Source organism: Numenius arquata, chromosome 1 (assembly GCF_964106895.1).
Source record: "Numenius arquata chromosome 1, bNumArq3.hap1.1, whole genome shotgun sequence".
In the NCBI taxonomy this organism is placed as follows: domain Eukaryota; kingdom Metazoa; phylum Chordata; class Aves; order Charadriiformes; family Scolopacidae; genus Numenius; species Numenius arquata.
The window spans coordinates 53973583-53990472 of record NC_133576.1 but is presented as its reverse complement, the minus strand read 5'-3'; the positions used below and the strand labels follow the sequence as shown (position 1 = coordinate 53990472).

The 16890-nt window shown below is 38.2% G+C and overlaps 1 protein-coding gene across 1 annotated transcript; it reads left to right on the top strand.

The window, feature by feature from the left end:
• The first annotated feature begins 1769 nt into the window (after positions 1–1769).
• On the top strand, positions 1770–16497 carry EIF2S3 (eukaryotic translation initiation factor 2 subunit gamma). The gene is made up of 12 exons (XM_074159298.1): positions 1770–2067; positions 4315–4378; positions 4879–5006; positions 5132–5253; positions 6643–6737; positions 7959–8117; positions 9406–9540; positions 10427–10521; positions 11432–11576; positions 11997–12166; positions 13173–13345; positions 15738–16497. The coding sequence occupies exons 1-12, from the start codon at positions 1999–2001 to the stop codon at positions 15799–15801; spliced, it is 1419 nt and encodes a 472-aa protein (XP_074015399.1). The 5' UTR covers positions 1770–1998; the 3' UTR covers positions 15802–16497.
• Positions 16498–16890: the final 393 nt, after the last annotated feature.

Genomic DNA, 16890 nt, shown 5'->3' with positions numbered 1-16890 from the left:
ACTGTTTCCGTAATTTTACAGTGCACTGCATTATTGCATAATTTAAATGTCTAAGTAACTACAGAGCCTAGTATTTTCAGTTCATTTTCATAAAAGAGTGATTATACATGCCTGGACGTCAAGGCAACTACAACCAAGTATTGCATCATGTTCCCACTATACTTTGTGTATCTCAGTCAGAAGCATCTATAATTTTTCCCAGAAGTGAGATATTTTATATAGAATTGAAAACACCATGTGGCTTGAGGAGAAATTAGATATGAAAATTTATTTTCCAGACCAATGTGCAAAATTATTGGGTTGCAAAACAAAATACATTTTGTCATTGGCAACAGCATTATACATACTGTAAGTTTCTTACCACATGTTTATTTCTTCAAAACAAGAATGCTGGCAATGTATTTGCTCTAGGTATATCCAGCAGAACTCACTACTAACTCTTGTATCAGGAAAGAATGGAAACAGTTGTATTTACAAAAGTGGGAGGTTACAAGCACTGTTAAACCAGGCATACCAGTTTCACGCAGATTTCCATCATCGCTTTTCAATCACATGGGTGTCTGCTCCAAACCTGTTTTTGTGATCCAAGCAGTCAGCCAGGCAAAAATCTGAGAACCATCACATTTTCCAGTAAGCAAAGCCACTGTCGATGAATGTGCACATATTTGACGTAATTGGTTACTTACACTGAAACCTGTTTCTCTGATCATCGAAGAAATCCTATTAGTAGCAACGACCTCTACGCCTTTAAGAAGTTTCCATGAAGGAGAAGTCAATTCAATTTCCCATGGGGGACGGTTGTGAATTTGGCCTTTAGTCTCTGTTGAATCTCTAAGCTGGCTCTCATCACCGGATCAGGGATTTTATTGGATTTTTAAAGCATTTATGTTGTACCCAACTCTGAACACAGCACACATTTGGTGGGGTTTTTAGCTGTTTGGTACAAAAGATTCAAGCTGTTCATATCTTGGGGCAGGGTCTTATACTCATATGGTCTCCCTAACACTAAGCACTCCATCTACTAAAGACAGTAACAAGGAAAAGGTTGAAATTCAAAATCTTATTGGGCTCATGGCCAGCAGAGATTACTAACACGTGCAGTGTGACATTTTACTGTTCAAGCGGATAAGCTGATCAGACATCAAATTAGATACACTCATTCCTAGTACATACAAGCATATCTCACTTCCATTTTACCCCCATCTTCCTTTCTTCGTCACACCCACCCCGCTGCCCCAAATAAACCTACACTGCCATGCTGTGAGACGTGCATCAACAAATGCTGATGCACAAACGGCAAACATGGGATAAATCTCCTTTTTTTTTTTTTGATGTGCCTTTCAACCAAACTACGTCCCCATCCTGACCACTCTACCGAAGCAATGACGGTATTTTACGTACGCAGGCACACAGCGCTAGCACAGGGTAACCGCGGCCCTGCCGCCAAGACAAAAGACGATCCCCCTCCCCACAGGAATACTCAGAAGCGCGGATTCCCCGGACGCTTGTTCCGGCAGGGCTGTGTGTGAGACCACCCGCACGGACTCCATAGCGCTGCCTTTCAACACCCCACCGCGCCCCGTATCCCGCCCGCCCCGGGGCCTCCCCTCAGCAGCCCCACGTCCCCCCTCAGCCCACGACCGTTACCCGGCAGCAGGCGGGAGGCGCAGGCGCCCTCCCCGGCCCCCCGCCCCGCGCCTGCGCGAGCCCACGCGAAGCGGCCCGTGCGGCAGACCCGGTTGCATCACCCGGCGCGAGGGTGACGGTGTGGGGTGGAGGGGGTCCTTCTCGGGGCTGCCCCGTGGCGCGCCTGAGCCGCTGCCGACACGCGGCGAGGCCGGCGGAGACCCTGCGCCGCCCAGCGCGGCGGGTCGGCGAGCCGGGTGTCTGTCTCCCGGTCGGAAGGTGCCGGGCTGCAGGCCGGCGGAGGGGGCGGTGGCGAGCGGAGGCGGGGGTCAGGCGAATGCGTGAGCCTCCTCGCTTCCTCTTCGGGCCAAGATGGCGGGGGACGAGGCGGGAGTGACTCTGGGGCAGCCGCACCTCAGCCGGCAGGACCTCGCCACCTTGGTGAGGCCCGCCCGCCGGGTGCCCAGGGGATGGGGGGCAGGTGGCCGCGGGCGAGGACGCCAAGAATCGGCGAATGCGGGCGACGGGGCCGGGGTTGGGGAGGCTGGGGCCGGGCGCGCCGTTGTGGGGAGGGGACGGCGGTCGGAGGCTGAGGGGATCCGGGCCTCCCTCCAGGCCCCGCCGGGGCCGTTGAGGCCTGAGGAGGCGCGGAAGGCGGCGGTGCTTGGTGGGGGGGGGGGCCGAGCTGCGGCACGCCGGGGCTGGGGGAAGGGGTAGGTGGAGGTAGGCGCGGGGAGCAGGTTGGGCTGGTCGCAGCGGGTTTGGTTTGGCGGGATGAGGCGCTTTGCTTGCTGCTGAGGCGAGTCCGAAGCTCGGTGGGTTGGCGTCCCGGTTTTGCGACTGAAGTCATATTTGTGTGAGATGTGCAGTTTCCTCCTCGTAAGAGGTGTCCTGATTTAGTGCGGTTAAAGGTTCTTCTCTCTCCCAAGTAGAACCGTACATTGGTGTTCTGTTTCCCTAGTGGGATAGATGGATTGATTGCCAGCCCTGTCTTTGTCTACCAAAAAAATTTTCTTGACTACCAGGAAAATCAGTTGCAGTGGTTTCTTGCTGTGGTAGCTTACTTATTAAATGTCTTACCTGGGCTGTCTCACCCACTACAATTATATGCAGACAAAAGCAGTCGAAAGTCATGGTGCTGCCTCCCTGGTGTTAAGCAAACTAGAAGGGCTTGTTTGTCTTTACAGTAATAATGTTTGACATTCTTGAGGTTTGAGCACAGGAATTCTTTTTGCGTTATAGCTAAGCATGTTAGTAATTTCAAAAAGTTTCTTTACTTTTATTTTTGACCCTGGCATTTGCCAGTCAGAAAGAGCACAGATAAGCCTAGTTGGGAGGTTGGTAGGATTACCTTTAAATACTTTTTCAGTTGGCCCTTGAATGCTTACAGTTGACTGGAGCTTGTAGCTGAATTTGGCCTTATACCAGCGTTGAGGAAAAGATTGCAGGCGTGCATAATTGTGTGCACTAGGAACATTTCTCTTGATGACAGGGCTTGCATCATGCTTATGTGCTTGTCACCCTGCTAAATGGTGCCATCTGCAGGTCATGTTCCCATCATTGACTTCAATGCGTGTAGTCATTTTAAGTTAGACGCGCAAGTAATATAAACTGAATTGCCTGTGTTAGGTGGACAAAACTTGTTTTGTATTGAACATGAGCATTTTATTCATGTGATACTCGAGAACAGAATGAGTAAGCTTACGCTTTTACACAGATGTGTTTATTTGTTATACACATAACCTGCATGTAATAGTGTAAACAATGTATGATTTAATGTAAATTAACGTATGTGTGTTATTTGTATCTCAGCAAAATATTTATATCCTGTTCTGCACTGAGGACTCTCTTGGCATCCTGAGTCTTTGCTTGAACCGAGCAGCTGACCCATATGAATTCAGTGCAGGATGGAAATTAACTGTAAACAGTTTCAAAAACAGTGCAGAGGAACATTTCAGTGGATTTCAACATTTCTCCAATATTTGAATAAACAGCTTTTAAAAAAAACAAAACAACTCTTTCAGAGTTGTCTTTTTAACGATAGGGAATGTATTTGTAAGTATTTTGATTTGCCAGGTGCTACCAGTAGGTTCATGCAACAGGTTATTTAGGACAGCAGAATTTTTGTCTGGTACCTGAAGTAGCAATAACAGGATTTGGGGAAAAAGTAACCATTAAAAAAACCCCAAACTAAATCCATGATGCTAATGAAATCTCTGAACCTACTGACTCTAAAGTGTAAGTTGTAATTAAATATTGACTGTAATGGAACCTTATACCAATTAAACAACTGTTTATTGACAAACCTTTGTTTTTTAAAATATATGTGCAGTTCATCATGCAGCCCATGGAAAGTTAATTTGAATTTGCTTGTTATATGTAATTTAAGTTTGAGGATGGGTAAGGGGTTTTTGTGTGCTAGAGCTTTTGATTTTTTTATTGGTTTTACTTCCATCTTTCTTTAACACCTTGCAGCCGGTACCGATTTGCAACACATACTAATTTACAATCAGGATTTTGTTACTTCTGGTCCTATTTCATGTATGGAATGCAAATCTAGAGTTATTTCCATGAGCTTGGTTGGATTTTGCTGAATAGAACTACTGAATAATTTTTAAGAAATTACATATAGTACTCTCTAAACATTTAGATGTAGGATGAGTAAATTCTAAAATCTCCCTCATACAGGATGTTACCAAGCTGACGCCTCTTTCACCAGAAGTCATCAGCAGACAAGCAACAATTAATATAGGTAAAACCAAATTTCTAAAAAAGAGGGGTGCATTAATGTAACTCTTTCTGGTGCTCATGTAGTATCATATGGTACCTATGTGAGAACACCTTACATAAATTCTTACTGAAACAACCAGTAATATAGATAAAATGCTTTTATTATAAATTTTGTCAGGGCTCAGGACAAGACTTGTCAAATCATTTTAATTTTAATAGCACCAATTTTACTTCAAGAACACTCTTGAATGAAGAGGGGAATAGTTGCTAAAGCAAAGTTTATTTTACATTAAAATTAAGCATTGAAATGGGTTTCGTGAAAATGCAAAGATCTGTCCATTAGAAGCTTAATTTAGGATCTTGTTTGTTTAAACAAAAATGATTACAAAACCCATGCATGCTTCTGATGGAAGCTCTGGACTTACTGGCTACAGAGAGTTTGGGGTAATTATGTGTTGATCATAATGGAACATTGCACAAAGTTAAACAATATATTGACAAACATTTGCTTTTAAAACATAGGTACAATTGGCCATGTAGCCCATGGAAAGTCGACAGTAGTCAAAGCTATATCTGGAGTTCATACTGTCAGATTTAAAAATGAACTGGAAAGAAATATCACAATCAAGCTGGGCTACGCTAATGCAAAGGTGAGTCATTACTGTAAATCTACCAAATATGCTGCTAATATATTTCAGGGTGGATGTAAGCTTATAAGTAAATAACCCTTGATGAATTAAACTTTTCCTCATTTTTTTTTAAAAATTAATTACAGATTTACAAGCTGGATGACCCAAGCTGTTCCCGGCCAGAGTGTTACCGATCCTGTGGAAGTAGCACCCCAGATGAGTTCCCTACAGACATTCCTGGCACCAAAGGGAACTTTAAACTAGTCAGGTAACTGTAATAAAACAACTGGTATAAATTATGTTTACTTCCTTTTACATAATGAAAAATACTTGGGATTGAGCTGCAAGCTGAACTTATTGTTATGGCAGACCACGTGTTCTTACCTGCTGGGTACCCCTGATCTAAGGTATTGTCTAAACTGCCTTGTTTTTATTAGTCGTGGTGCATAGTCCACGGGAGAGCACAACTGTCTTCTGTCCTTGGGTATTTGCAGGACTCTGAAATGAAATTTTTCTGCTATTAATTTAAATACATTTTTAAAGCCACTAGAATGAGAACTAACGTGGACCTCACAAACACCCTTTTTGGAGAGTGACCTTTGTTAAACTTTTTCTTTCTAGAGGCATAAAGTTTTCAAAGTACTTAAAATGAATATATGAAAGCCTGATGCTTAATGTGAGATCAAACCTCTAACTGGAGGCCCAATGTCCTTTATTTACTTAATTTCTAAGGAAGTGTAGCGTGGTCATTGTACAAGCTTAGTAACCACAAAAGTTGTTATGTGGGTCTTTACAATGATTGTTCAAATGAGAGTAGTCACAAAGACTGTTGTGTGACAAGATTCTTAGTTCTTGCTTATATATAAAATATATGTAGTGCTGTAATCTTTGTTCTAACAGTAACTTCTGCTGGAGTGTGACAGTCGTGCAGCCGTTGTTAAACTATTAGTTAAAAGCTTTGGATTCTTTCTCTTACTCGTTATTTGTTTACAGTAGATTTTTAACATTGTCAGAGAAGCAGCAAATAAGTCTCTTGGATTTTTGGTGGTGTGCTACCAGGAAAAAAGGATTTTTCACTGAATAGGTTCGGGCAAGAATGTAATGAATTGACTATTACGGTCTGCATGATAAAATCATGAGGTTGGAACTAAGAGCTGTAACGTTGTCTGTGGATAAAGCTTTGAAGTGAAGTGCAATTATAACCATGTAATTAACAGTGAATAATTTTCTAAAATTGGAGAATGGGAGATGTCTTTTAAAACAGATAAGAGAAATCCTGTGGTTTGGGGTTTCTTTGTTCTTTTTTTTTTTTGCTTATGTGTGTGGGTTTTTTGTTTGGTTGTTTTTTATTCTGATGCATTTAAATCTAGTCTAATTTGTAAGTAAATTTGTGAAATATTAAAGCAGTACCTACTATGGATATATGGTGTCAAATCTTAAAACTCAGGAAAACTGTTCAATAGCTGTTCAGTAGTCTTTGTGTTCTTATGAAAATATTTTTAAGCTGTTACTTCTCAGCATCTGTCTTGAAATGTTTATTTATCTGTCTACTTTAAGGGTGCTTCTAACCTTTATGTCTGTCTAGTCATTCACATAAATCAGTCAGAGAAATTGTTAATTAACTTTTGGACTTCTTTTTAACCTTCTTGTACAATAGGCATGTCTCCTTTGTGGATTGTCCTGGCCATGATATTTTGATGGCTACTATGTTGAACGGTGCAGCAGTAATGGATGCAGCTTTACTGTTGATAGGTAATGTTTGCTACACAGAAGCAGAGCTCTATTTTTTTAATATCATGAAGCAACTTTATACGGGTTTTAAAATTTAGTGGAGCGGGGTGAGTGATGGGAAAAAAGAAAAGTACCATAACAAGCTGTTGTTTTTTTACCATAGCTATACATACTCATTAGTCTGGTGGCTGGCCCGGTTGAGAGAAGATTAGTTAGGTAAAATGAAACCTTGTAGTGGTAAAGTACTGTAAAATTTAGATCATTTTATGGAAATGTATTGGCTTACAGGTACATTTTGAATTTCTCTGAAGCTTCAGTTTGCTTTAAATACATAGCCTTAGCCATACAGGAGAGTCCACAAACATCAGTACAAACAGTAAAGCCCAATGAATATGAACAAAATCAAGGTACAAGAGATTTATCTTGATTTAGACAGTTTTTGATCTGATTTGCAAACAACATGAAGTGAGTAAAACTTATTTTTATATGTCTGTAGAAGAACTTAGTGCTTTCTGGTGATAAATAGCTATTATGATACCTGGATATGACATGTCAACAAACAAGAACAGCATCTTCAGACGCTGTAGTTTAAATAGTCTGAGGTAGCTGATAAGCTGTCATTCCTCCTGCCTGTTTAGATCTAGAAAATGTGATAGACCAAATTTCAAGTGTGATTAACGACCACAATGGCACATCAGGCCAAAGTTGGATTGTTGGATGGCTGAAATCCAAAGCATGCTGATAAATGTCCTATTCATATGCTTGATATATTTATTGTGTGTTGCAGGATTTGGGGATCTTGGCTTTTTTATGGCTTTGGTGATAGGAAAAAAATTTTAAGATATTTATTTTAAGAATAATTTTAAGATATCTCTTGGAAGGAGAATTTCACGTTATGGTAGTCAGTACTGAGATGTCTAAAGACCTAAAGGATGGAATAAGTCAAGTAAACAAAAGTTAGCTGTCAGTATCTTTGGAAATTTTAAATGTGTGTTTGGAAGTTTTAAATGTGTGAGCAAGTTATAATGGGAGACTCGGGCAACCTCTCTGTCTTATATCGTGAGGAAGCTAAAGCTAGCAGTTCTGGGGGAGTGTAGGTGCTTAACTTGGATGCTTCACATACAGGTTACCGAGAGCTGACTGTCTTTTTTTATAAAGATAGAATGGAAAGTAGATGTCCTAATTGTAGGAGTTTTATCTATCTTGATAGTTTCTATATTGCAGTCACTTTTCTTCTTTCAGCTGGTAATGAGTCATGCCCTCAACCCCAGACCTCAGAACATCTAGCTGCTATAGAAATCATGAAACTGAAACACATTTTGATTCTACAGAATAAGATTGATTTGGTGAAGGAGAGCCAGGCTAAAGAACAGTATGAACAGATTCTTGCATTTGTACAAGGTAAGTTTTCAACAGCAGAAATCCAGTTTGTGGTGGAAATTCTTCAGTGTTGGGACAAAATGTAGTGGTTTTCTATATGCTTATAGAAGAGCTTCTCTTACTTAGACGATGCTGGTGTACATAGTTTGTTAATCTAAAAAACAGACCTTTGGAGTTGTGCTTCTTATCTGTTTCAGACTGCTTACGTACAATAGTGTTACGGCTGTTGTTCAGAGCTTTTGATATAAAACTAATAGCAGTAGCTCTCATCTAGTAGCTTTTGCTGAGTTTATGGTTTCTTCTTGGTATTGTCTCCTCTTGGATTTTTCTTTGCTAAAGATCATACTGTGCTTTTACTGCAGCGCAGAAGAGAATGAAGCAGTACTTTCTAGGGGCATCTTGTAGGTATAAATATGTTAGTTACTTTTATCTCATCAGAAAAGATTTGTCTTTCATCTCTCTAAGTCCAGTTCAGGCAGGGTTATCCTACTCCATCCATAATGTTCTGCTCAACTTTAATCTAGAACTTTGAGTTTCATCTTTCCCAGGAGCTTTCACTGTTTTCTCTGCTTATCTGCTTTAGCTGGGGTATGAAAAGCTGCAGAGCTAGATTGTCACTATCAAAAGTAGCCAATGTGTCTTTTTTCTTTCTTTTTTTTTTTTTTTTTTTTAGTTCAGAATTGTGGCCTTGTGTAAGCTACTCATAACAGCTATGTTGTCCAAGTGGCTTCACATGTAAAGTTGGAGTTCTTTGTGAGAACTTGAGTTATCACAAGGAACGTGGATATAATTAAAACTAATTATATTTAACAAGCCTTGATAACTAAATAAATTGTTCCACAAAGTTAGGATTTTTCTAAAATACGTATTTGAATTGCAAAACTTAGGAAACAGGTCATTAAATTGATAGGAATTTTAGTTCATCAGAATGAAATCTTACTGTAAAATTAATACTGATGTATCAAATACTGAGATTTCTCTGAGGAAGTTATCTTAAGAATATTTCTGATCACAATGTAAGAAGTGAATTCTGCCTCAGAGCAGAAGATAATCTTGCACAGTGTTCAGAGAGCAACTGTAAAGCTCTTCAGTACACAATTATCCAGAGGCAACACGACTGCCTCAAAGTAGGTCTGGCTGGTTTGAGCTAAAATGTTGAAGGGAAGGGTAAATGCTCTGATACTGCTTTAGGAAATGCATGTAAAATGTGCCTTGAAATTCATGAATATTTTTAAAAATGACAGAATGCTTGGTCATGTTGCTGTAAATACTGTGTTAAGACTTCATGTTGAACTTGATTTTGGTTTAGGTACAGTTGCAGAAGGAGCTCCAATAATTCCAATCTCAGCACAGTTGAAATACAATATTGAGGTAGTTTGCGAGTATATAGTGAAGAAAATCCCAGTCCCTTTGCGAGACTTCACATCTGAACCAAGGCTTATTGGTACGTAAATGCTTAGATCTGGGCTTTTGTGGCTAACGATTTATTACAGGTATCTACACTTGGAATAGCATGTTGCTGAATGCTCTTAAGAGGTAGGTTTTAAAGGAGCATTTAGTGCGCTCTTATTTTAAAACTTGCAGTTAAAAGATGTATTGTTTGTTTATAGTTAATTGCTATAGTTAAATCTCTGAGGTAATTGCTGGTTTTTCTTTATGTTCTGTGTGTATGACAGCACTAAAACACAATAAAGATGAGAAACTTACCAGTGTCTTAAAACTTTCCTTTAGTTACTATGAGTTTAAATTTGGTTTAACAAGTACAGACAAATTGTTGGATTTGAAATTTAAATTATTTCCATCAAAATCTTATAGGTAGCCTGGTTAGATTTTTTGTGTTAGAGTCCTCCTGTTTCCTGAAAGCCTGAAATTCAGTTCCACTACAGTGAATTAGTTTGCTTTTTTCCCTGGACAAAACAAGGGAAATCTACAACACACATGTTCAGAATGCATAAAAATTGACTATGTTAAAATAAATGTTAAATCGACATTGTGAATATTGAAAGTCTTTTAACATAGTTGATTGTTGCTTTCTTTTTCAGATACTGATATTTAACATAAATTTTTTTTTTTATGCAGAAACATTTTAAAAAGCTGGTTTTGATATGAGCGGCTTAAATGGTTTTGAGAACAAAATTAGCTCTACGCTTAAAAATTCAGAATAAAATATTCATCATGTTTTAGTGTTATCCCTGAATTGTGTTTTTATAATATTTATAAATATTTGTATACCTTAATAAGAATATGGAAGCAAAGCAGCTAAAGAAAGACACTAATTCTTTAAAAAAAAGATTTTAAATATAAACTTGGTTACGGTTTATTCTTTTCAGTAATCAGATCTTTTGATGTCAACAAGCCTGGCTGTGAAGTTGATGACCTGAAGGGGGGCGTAGCTGGTGGCAGTATTCTAAAGGGTGTTTTAAAGGTAACCTTTTCCATCTCTTGTCTGGAGACTTGCAATTATAAAAATGAGTAGACTTTTTGCATGCTTAGTACAAAACGAATCTTTATAATTGAATGTTTTTTAAACTAGAATACAGCCAGATGGCACCTGTGCTTTCTGTCTGTGCCTCGTTTTCACTTTCCTGTTTTAAAATACCAGAATAAGAAACACGTCTTTTTCTTACCGTAGTCTTAACTTTTGCTAATAATCATACTGATTTCATTGCTTATAGAAATTAAAGGAACTATTTTTTTTTTTTTTGCATCCTACCACTTTAACTTGCTGAATTATTGGGGGGAAAGAGGGGAGCAAAAGAACTTTAAAGGTACTTCTGAAGTGCATATAGGTTCCCCCAGGTCCTACTTCCCCATTTAAGTATTCTATGAATTTCAATTTTTTCATTTTGCTTGTGGGATACTGTCAATAAATAGAAACTTCAGAAGTTGCTCTCTTAGACTGGTAAGCAAACTACATCTTTGGACATTTATACAACTTCGGATTTTCTTTGTCTTGCGGTTTACTGATGCTGATCAGTTGCACCGATTGAATTAACTCAACTTTTCTCTGTGCTGTAACGTTTCTAAGTGAAATGTCACTTAAAAAAATAAACTAGAATTTAAATACTGTAATTATTGCTGATAAATATCTTTTGCTAAAGCAGTTTTGTAAATTGTATTGAAGAGAAAATCAATTGCTTCATTGGCTGCAAGATACAGAGCTTTCAATATTGTTCGATTTGCAGTAAACAGTGCAACAGAAGTCCTAGAAGTTCTACAGTAGACCAGAACCAAGGACTTGTATAAATAGATCCTGAGATAAGTAGGTCTTATCTGTGACTAGTAGTTAGCTCTATGTTCCTGTGAAACAACCAGTTAATCACTTTTGTAATTAGGTGGGCCAGGAAATTGAGGTCCGACCTGGTATTGTGTCCAAGGACAGTGAAGGAAAACTCATGTGCAAGCCCATCTTTTCCAAAATTGTGTCACTCTTTGCTGAACACAATGATCTACAATATGCTGCTCCAGGAGGTCTTATAGGTAAGAATATTCTCTTATTAAAAGATGCATTTCTTCATGGTTATTGAAAACACTTGGTTTCACTTAACAATTAATTTCAGTGTAGTAAACAAAAAGGCTGTGAGCAATTTCAAATAATACATATACGTAGAAAGATACAGAGAGACAACATGGGTATGAAAATTAGATATTCAATAAATAAATAATTTTACTGAATGTCAGTGGCCAACTCAGATTAACTTGCATTGTTAATTGTACCAGCTTTAATGGTAGAATGTTTCTTCATCTGTCTTGCTGACATTCTGAAAGTCCTGTCAGGTAATAGGAAATTCCCAGTACATTCTCAGTTCGTTAGGTTTAGGTCTCCTTCAAATATTTTAATATGTAAATATGACAGCTACCTTGCAATTACTCCTCATGACTTTCCTTGTTTTGTTGTAGGTGTTGGAACTAAGATTGATCCAACTTTGTGTCGGGCTGACCGAATGGTTGGCCAAGTTCTTGGTGCAGTTGGAGCACTGCCAGAAATATTTACAGAGCTAGAAATTTCCTATTTCTTGTTGAGACGACTATTAGGTGTGCGCACTGAAGGAGACAAGAAAGCTGCAAAGGTTTGTACTCCTTTTTTTAGAAAGATAACACTATGGGATTTTTTTTTCTGATTTCTTTTATTAACTATTTGTGCTAAATTTTAGTAGTATGTAAATTTTTTTAACTCATGTAGTAGTTTCCTCATTCATATATGCTTGTCACGAAACTTACCTGTTTGTTTAATATTATAGAATAATACTTTTCAGATGAGTAGAAATTCATATCAGAGTAGTTTGAAGTACGGTAACTTATGTGTCTTTTGAAGTTAGGTATTCTTCTGAACATGTTGGTAGTTGTTTTCTTTTGCTGTCAGCCTATTTGTGCAATAATTAGTTTTGCACACATACTGATCTACTTCCTACTTACATGCTTTTTATAGATTCTTTCTCTGAAGAACTTTTTAAAGCTTAATACTTTTGAAACACTGTAGTTGAAAAGAAACTGAACACAGTCGCGTTTTCCATTGTCCATTTTATGCAAATCAAACTAGAAGATTATAGTTTTCCCTGTTAGCAGTAAAATCTGTTAACTGCTTCATGCAACAGTAAGTTGCCTCAGTTGTTTCTTTATCCTGCGAAATGAATTCTTTTTTGAGAAATCATTTTGATGTAGGGAGGCATAAGGGAAATTAGAACATCCAGATTATATAAAAGAATGGTACAACATTCTAGTTTGTAGCAGTATCTGAGACTGGTTTTGCTTTTAATACAGTATGTGCATCTTCTGGATGTTTTGGCATGATATACTTTCTTGGGATTTCTCTACAGTAGGAACCTGCAGTACTACATACCCAACATTTACATATTTATCCTTTAACAAGAGTTAAAATATAAACTTTATCCACTGACACTTTTGTGCATGGTTTATGTGTATGTATTTAATAGGGTTTTTTTGCTTCTCAGCTATATCTTTTCTTTGTGGCATCTAGGTAACAGGAGATACTTAATATTGCTTGTAGTATGTTATTTATTGGGGTTTTTTTAATACTAAAGCTTACGTTTCAAAGTTTTGTGTGTTTTACTTCAGGTGCAAAAATTATCAAAGAATGAAGTTTTAATGGTAAACATAGGATCCTTATCTACTGGAGGGAGAGTCAGTGCAGTAAAGGCTGATTTGGGGAAGATTGTGCTAACTAACCCAGTATGCACAGAAGTGGGAGAAAAAATTGCCCTGAGTCGAAGAGTTGAGAAACACTGGCGGTAAGTTGGTGCGAAATTGGTAGAGTATCCAGTTTTTTTAATGTTAGCAAAAAAATAAAATACACAGATCTGATTCTGCTCTAGATACATGTCTGTTTTTAAAATTCCTCTGGATTCTCCTAACACATTGGCACCAGTGTTGTGGGATGCTTCATTTCATTTCTAGCCTCTTTTAAAAGAAGCTTTATAGTGGGTACGTATCTATTACTTAACAGACAGGAAACATCTGAGGTTTGTTGCCAGATCAGCCACACTGTAACTGAGCTAACAGTAGGCTATCTTGGCAGCGCGCTTTGAAAATTCTAAGTTATGCTAAGGCAAAGCCCATCTTTATACACACCTAAGTCAGTGATGTTCAACCTGTGGAGCTGTATGTGACTTCTAGTGCAACTTTGATGTAACAGCAGAGGAATGGAGGAGGGACGTCCTAAGGTTCAAGTACTTTGAAAAGAACAAAAAAAGCATCAACTGGATTGACCCATTCAAATTCCAATTATAAAATGGCTGACTGCACAGAAGCATCTGAGGCTGAAAAAGATGAGCAGAATTGGTTGATGATTCATGTTAAGCTTGGTGCCATACTTCTCTTTAGATGATTATGCATACTGTACCTATTATGTGCTCCATAATTATCCCTGGAAGTGTTTAAGAGTAGGCTGGATGGGGCTCTGAGCAACCCGCTCTAGTGGAGGAACTAGAGGGTTGGAACTCGATGATCTTTAAGGTCCCTTCCAACTCTAACCATTCTATGATTCTATAAGACTACATGAATATCACAAGAACATTAAGGGTATTTACATTCATTGACCCTGCACAGCTCTTGTAGTACGAGGGGAAAGCATAAGGGAATGTAGCCGTTCGTAGAAGCAGTCCCTACCATATGAAAAAGATCCATGCTTTAAGTATCCATGGATGTGTGTTTCTTCTCTACGTCAACAGGAGAGCATAGATGAGAATTCAGTGCTTGCTGTCTCAGAGCTAGCTGACAAATTAAGGAAGAGATTATTCCCTGAAAAAACCCCAATTAAAATATAACATCTCTTGAAGGGGGGTGGGGACAAAAAAAGACGGGATGCAAATTAAGTCAGGGAAAGCAGAAGGAAGAGGAGAAACTATTTATATTGGAAACGATTCTTTCTTTGAGCTATAGACTGACAGCCTGTGTAAATTTTAATGTGAGTTTTGTGGCTTCTGTAGATTACTTCCCACTTGAAAACCATGACCATATTTTGCCGAAAAGCCCACTTGTGTCTTGTTTATGGGGTGAACAAGTAGTGGCAGCCTACTATGAAGATCCTGTTGTTAAAAAGTTGCCTTCTGTGCTGTAATAAAAGGTCAAAGGGACAACATAAGGAAACAAAGTTGAGAAAAAGGGAAGGAGGCAAACTGGGAAAAGCAGCAAAATAAAATCCAATTGGAGTACAGACAATATACGGTTGGTACTGTGAAAATGAACTTGTAGCCTGAAGCAATGGAGTACTGAAAAGATGGAATAAAGTGAGAAAGCAAGAGATGAACAGGAGGTATAAAATAGAAAGTAAATGTATAGAAGCATAGAGGTGTTAACAGCAAATGGCCAAGGGAACAGGATATACTAATGATTCCAAGGAACAGTGAATTTGAATATGGACTAGTTATGACCTATGGATATGGTCCTAAAAAGTGGCAAGTGATGAACTAATACACTTCAGTTCCTTTTCTGATGTCCAGAGACAGGCTCTACTGCTCAGCAAATTAAATAGAGGTGCACATGTTGTTTCTGTGTATCTCCGTGCCAGAATTCAGAAATGTTTTAAAGATGGCTGTCTTAATAATATGGACTGCCTGCTGATTGTGGAAAGGGACATAATCTTAATTTGTTTTTACAAGTGTATTTTTCCAAGGCAACAGTGGCCTATAAAAGGGGCCTTAATATTACTGAATATAAATAGTACAACTTACCTGAGAGTTGAGTTACCTTTTATGGGTTACATGTTCATTGAGAGTTACAGCTCTATTTATAATCTTACTGTCATCTTGTCTGAATTTCAACATTCTCATTTCTATTTGAAAATAATGCAGCACTGCAGGCATACGTGAGAGAGATCAAGCTGTGGGTAGACTTACAGTCTACCAGTACAACATAAGTTAAAACATTTTCAGAATTTTAGTTTACTGCTCAAAGAGACATCTTTAACATACTACAAACATACAAATGTTCCCTGTCCCTCGCTTCTTTAATCTGTATTTCCACTAACCAGTCTTAAGTCTTGTAGGATATTTTGGGTGGGAGGGAAGTGGAGAAATGCAAAATGTGAGAACTGAAGACGTAAGAATGACAGAAGGATGTTGATTTATCCTGGATGTTTCTGACTACTATTAAAAGTAATACAAACTGGTTTTCTTTTTGCAGTTTAATTGGTTGGGGTCAAATCAGAAGAGGAGTGACAATCAAGCCAACTGTTGATGATGACTGAAGAACAAAAGAGTGCTTCATTTTTAAAGATGAAGTGCCTATTTCTATTTCGCAGGGGGTATATTTTCACAGTGGAATTGGAAGCTGTGCAAACATCATCATTGAGTTGTATGTCTGTCCTCATACATTTTATTGAATTTTACCCTCTTACTAAAATACTAGTCACTATCACCATTAAAAGTGTAAAAGAATTGGCGTAGAAGTGGGTTTAATTATCCACATTTTAGTAGAAATTAATTGTACATGTCCCATGGCATGTCTAATTTATGTTACTTTGTGTTTCAGACATATCTGTTTAATATCAGTCAAGCCAGCCCCAGTGTAACACACAAACTATAAATCTGATACTGAAATAAAATATTGCTTATTTTCATTAATTCATACAGCTTTTCTGAGTAACAAAAGACTGCAGCGATTGTTCAACCAGTGGAAGAATTAAAAGGAAAGAAAAAAACCCCAACAAACTCTCTTTGAAGACTAGTATCTTTTCTGCACAACGTTTTGTTTTGTTTAGACAGGTGTTTACAGCAAAAACTAACTTTCTTAGTTTGTATGGTTCTGACTTCAGGTTTCTACCTGTATTACACTTTGTAATTAGGATGGCAACGTTGACTGACTTAAATTTGTCACTTCCAATATTATGAGTTTTGGTTAAATCCCCAAAGAAAAACTACAAGTAAACTGGATCTGAACTAGCAGTACTGTTTTTTACCTTATTTTAGAATGGATTTACAAAAAGAATGTGATTAATTTGAAATGTAGGTGTTTGTCATCGTGGAACTCTGAGTGACCTGAGAGCTCTTTATAGAGTAGGAGTAAACTGCTTATTTCAAAGTTATATTGAGCGAATATTAGCTATGATCTTGAACTATAAAATGTCTGGAAAAGGCAGTAGAAAGGAATGATTGTGGGTGGGGGTCAGGGGGGAGACGGAATTCAGAATGAGATGAGGAAAAAGGTGTAAAACCACTACTTCTTATCTAGCCTGAAACACACTCCTTAGGAGAAAACATTGTGTTAATAAACTTACTGTAGGGTGCTAATACTTTAATCCATTTAGATTTAACTTCTTCATTGATACTAATCTACA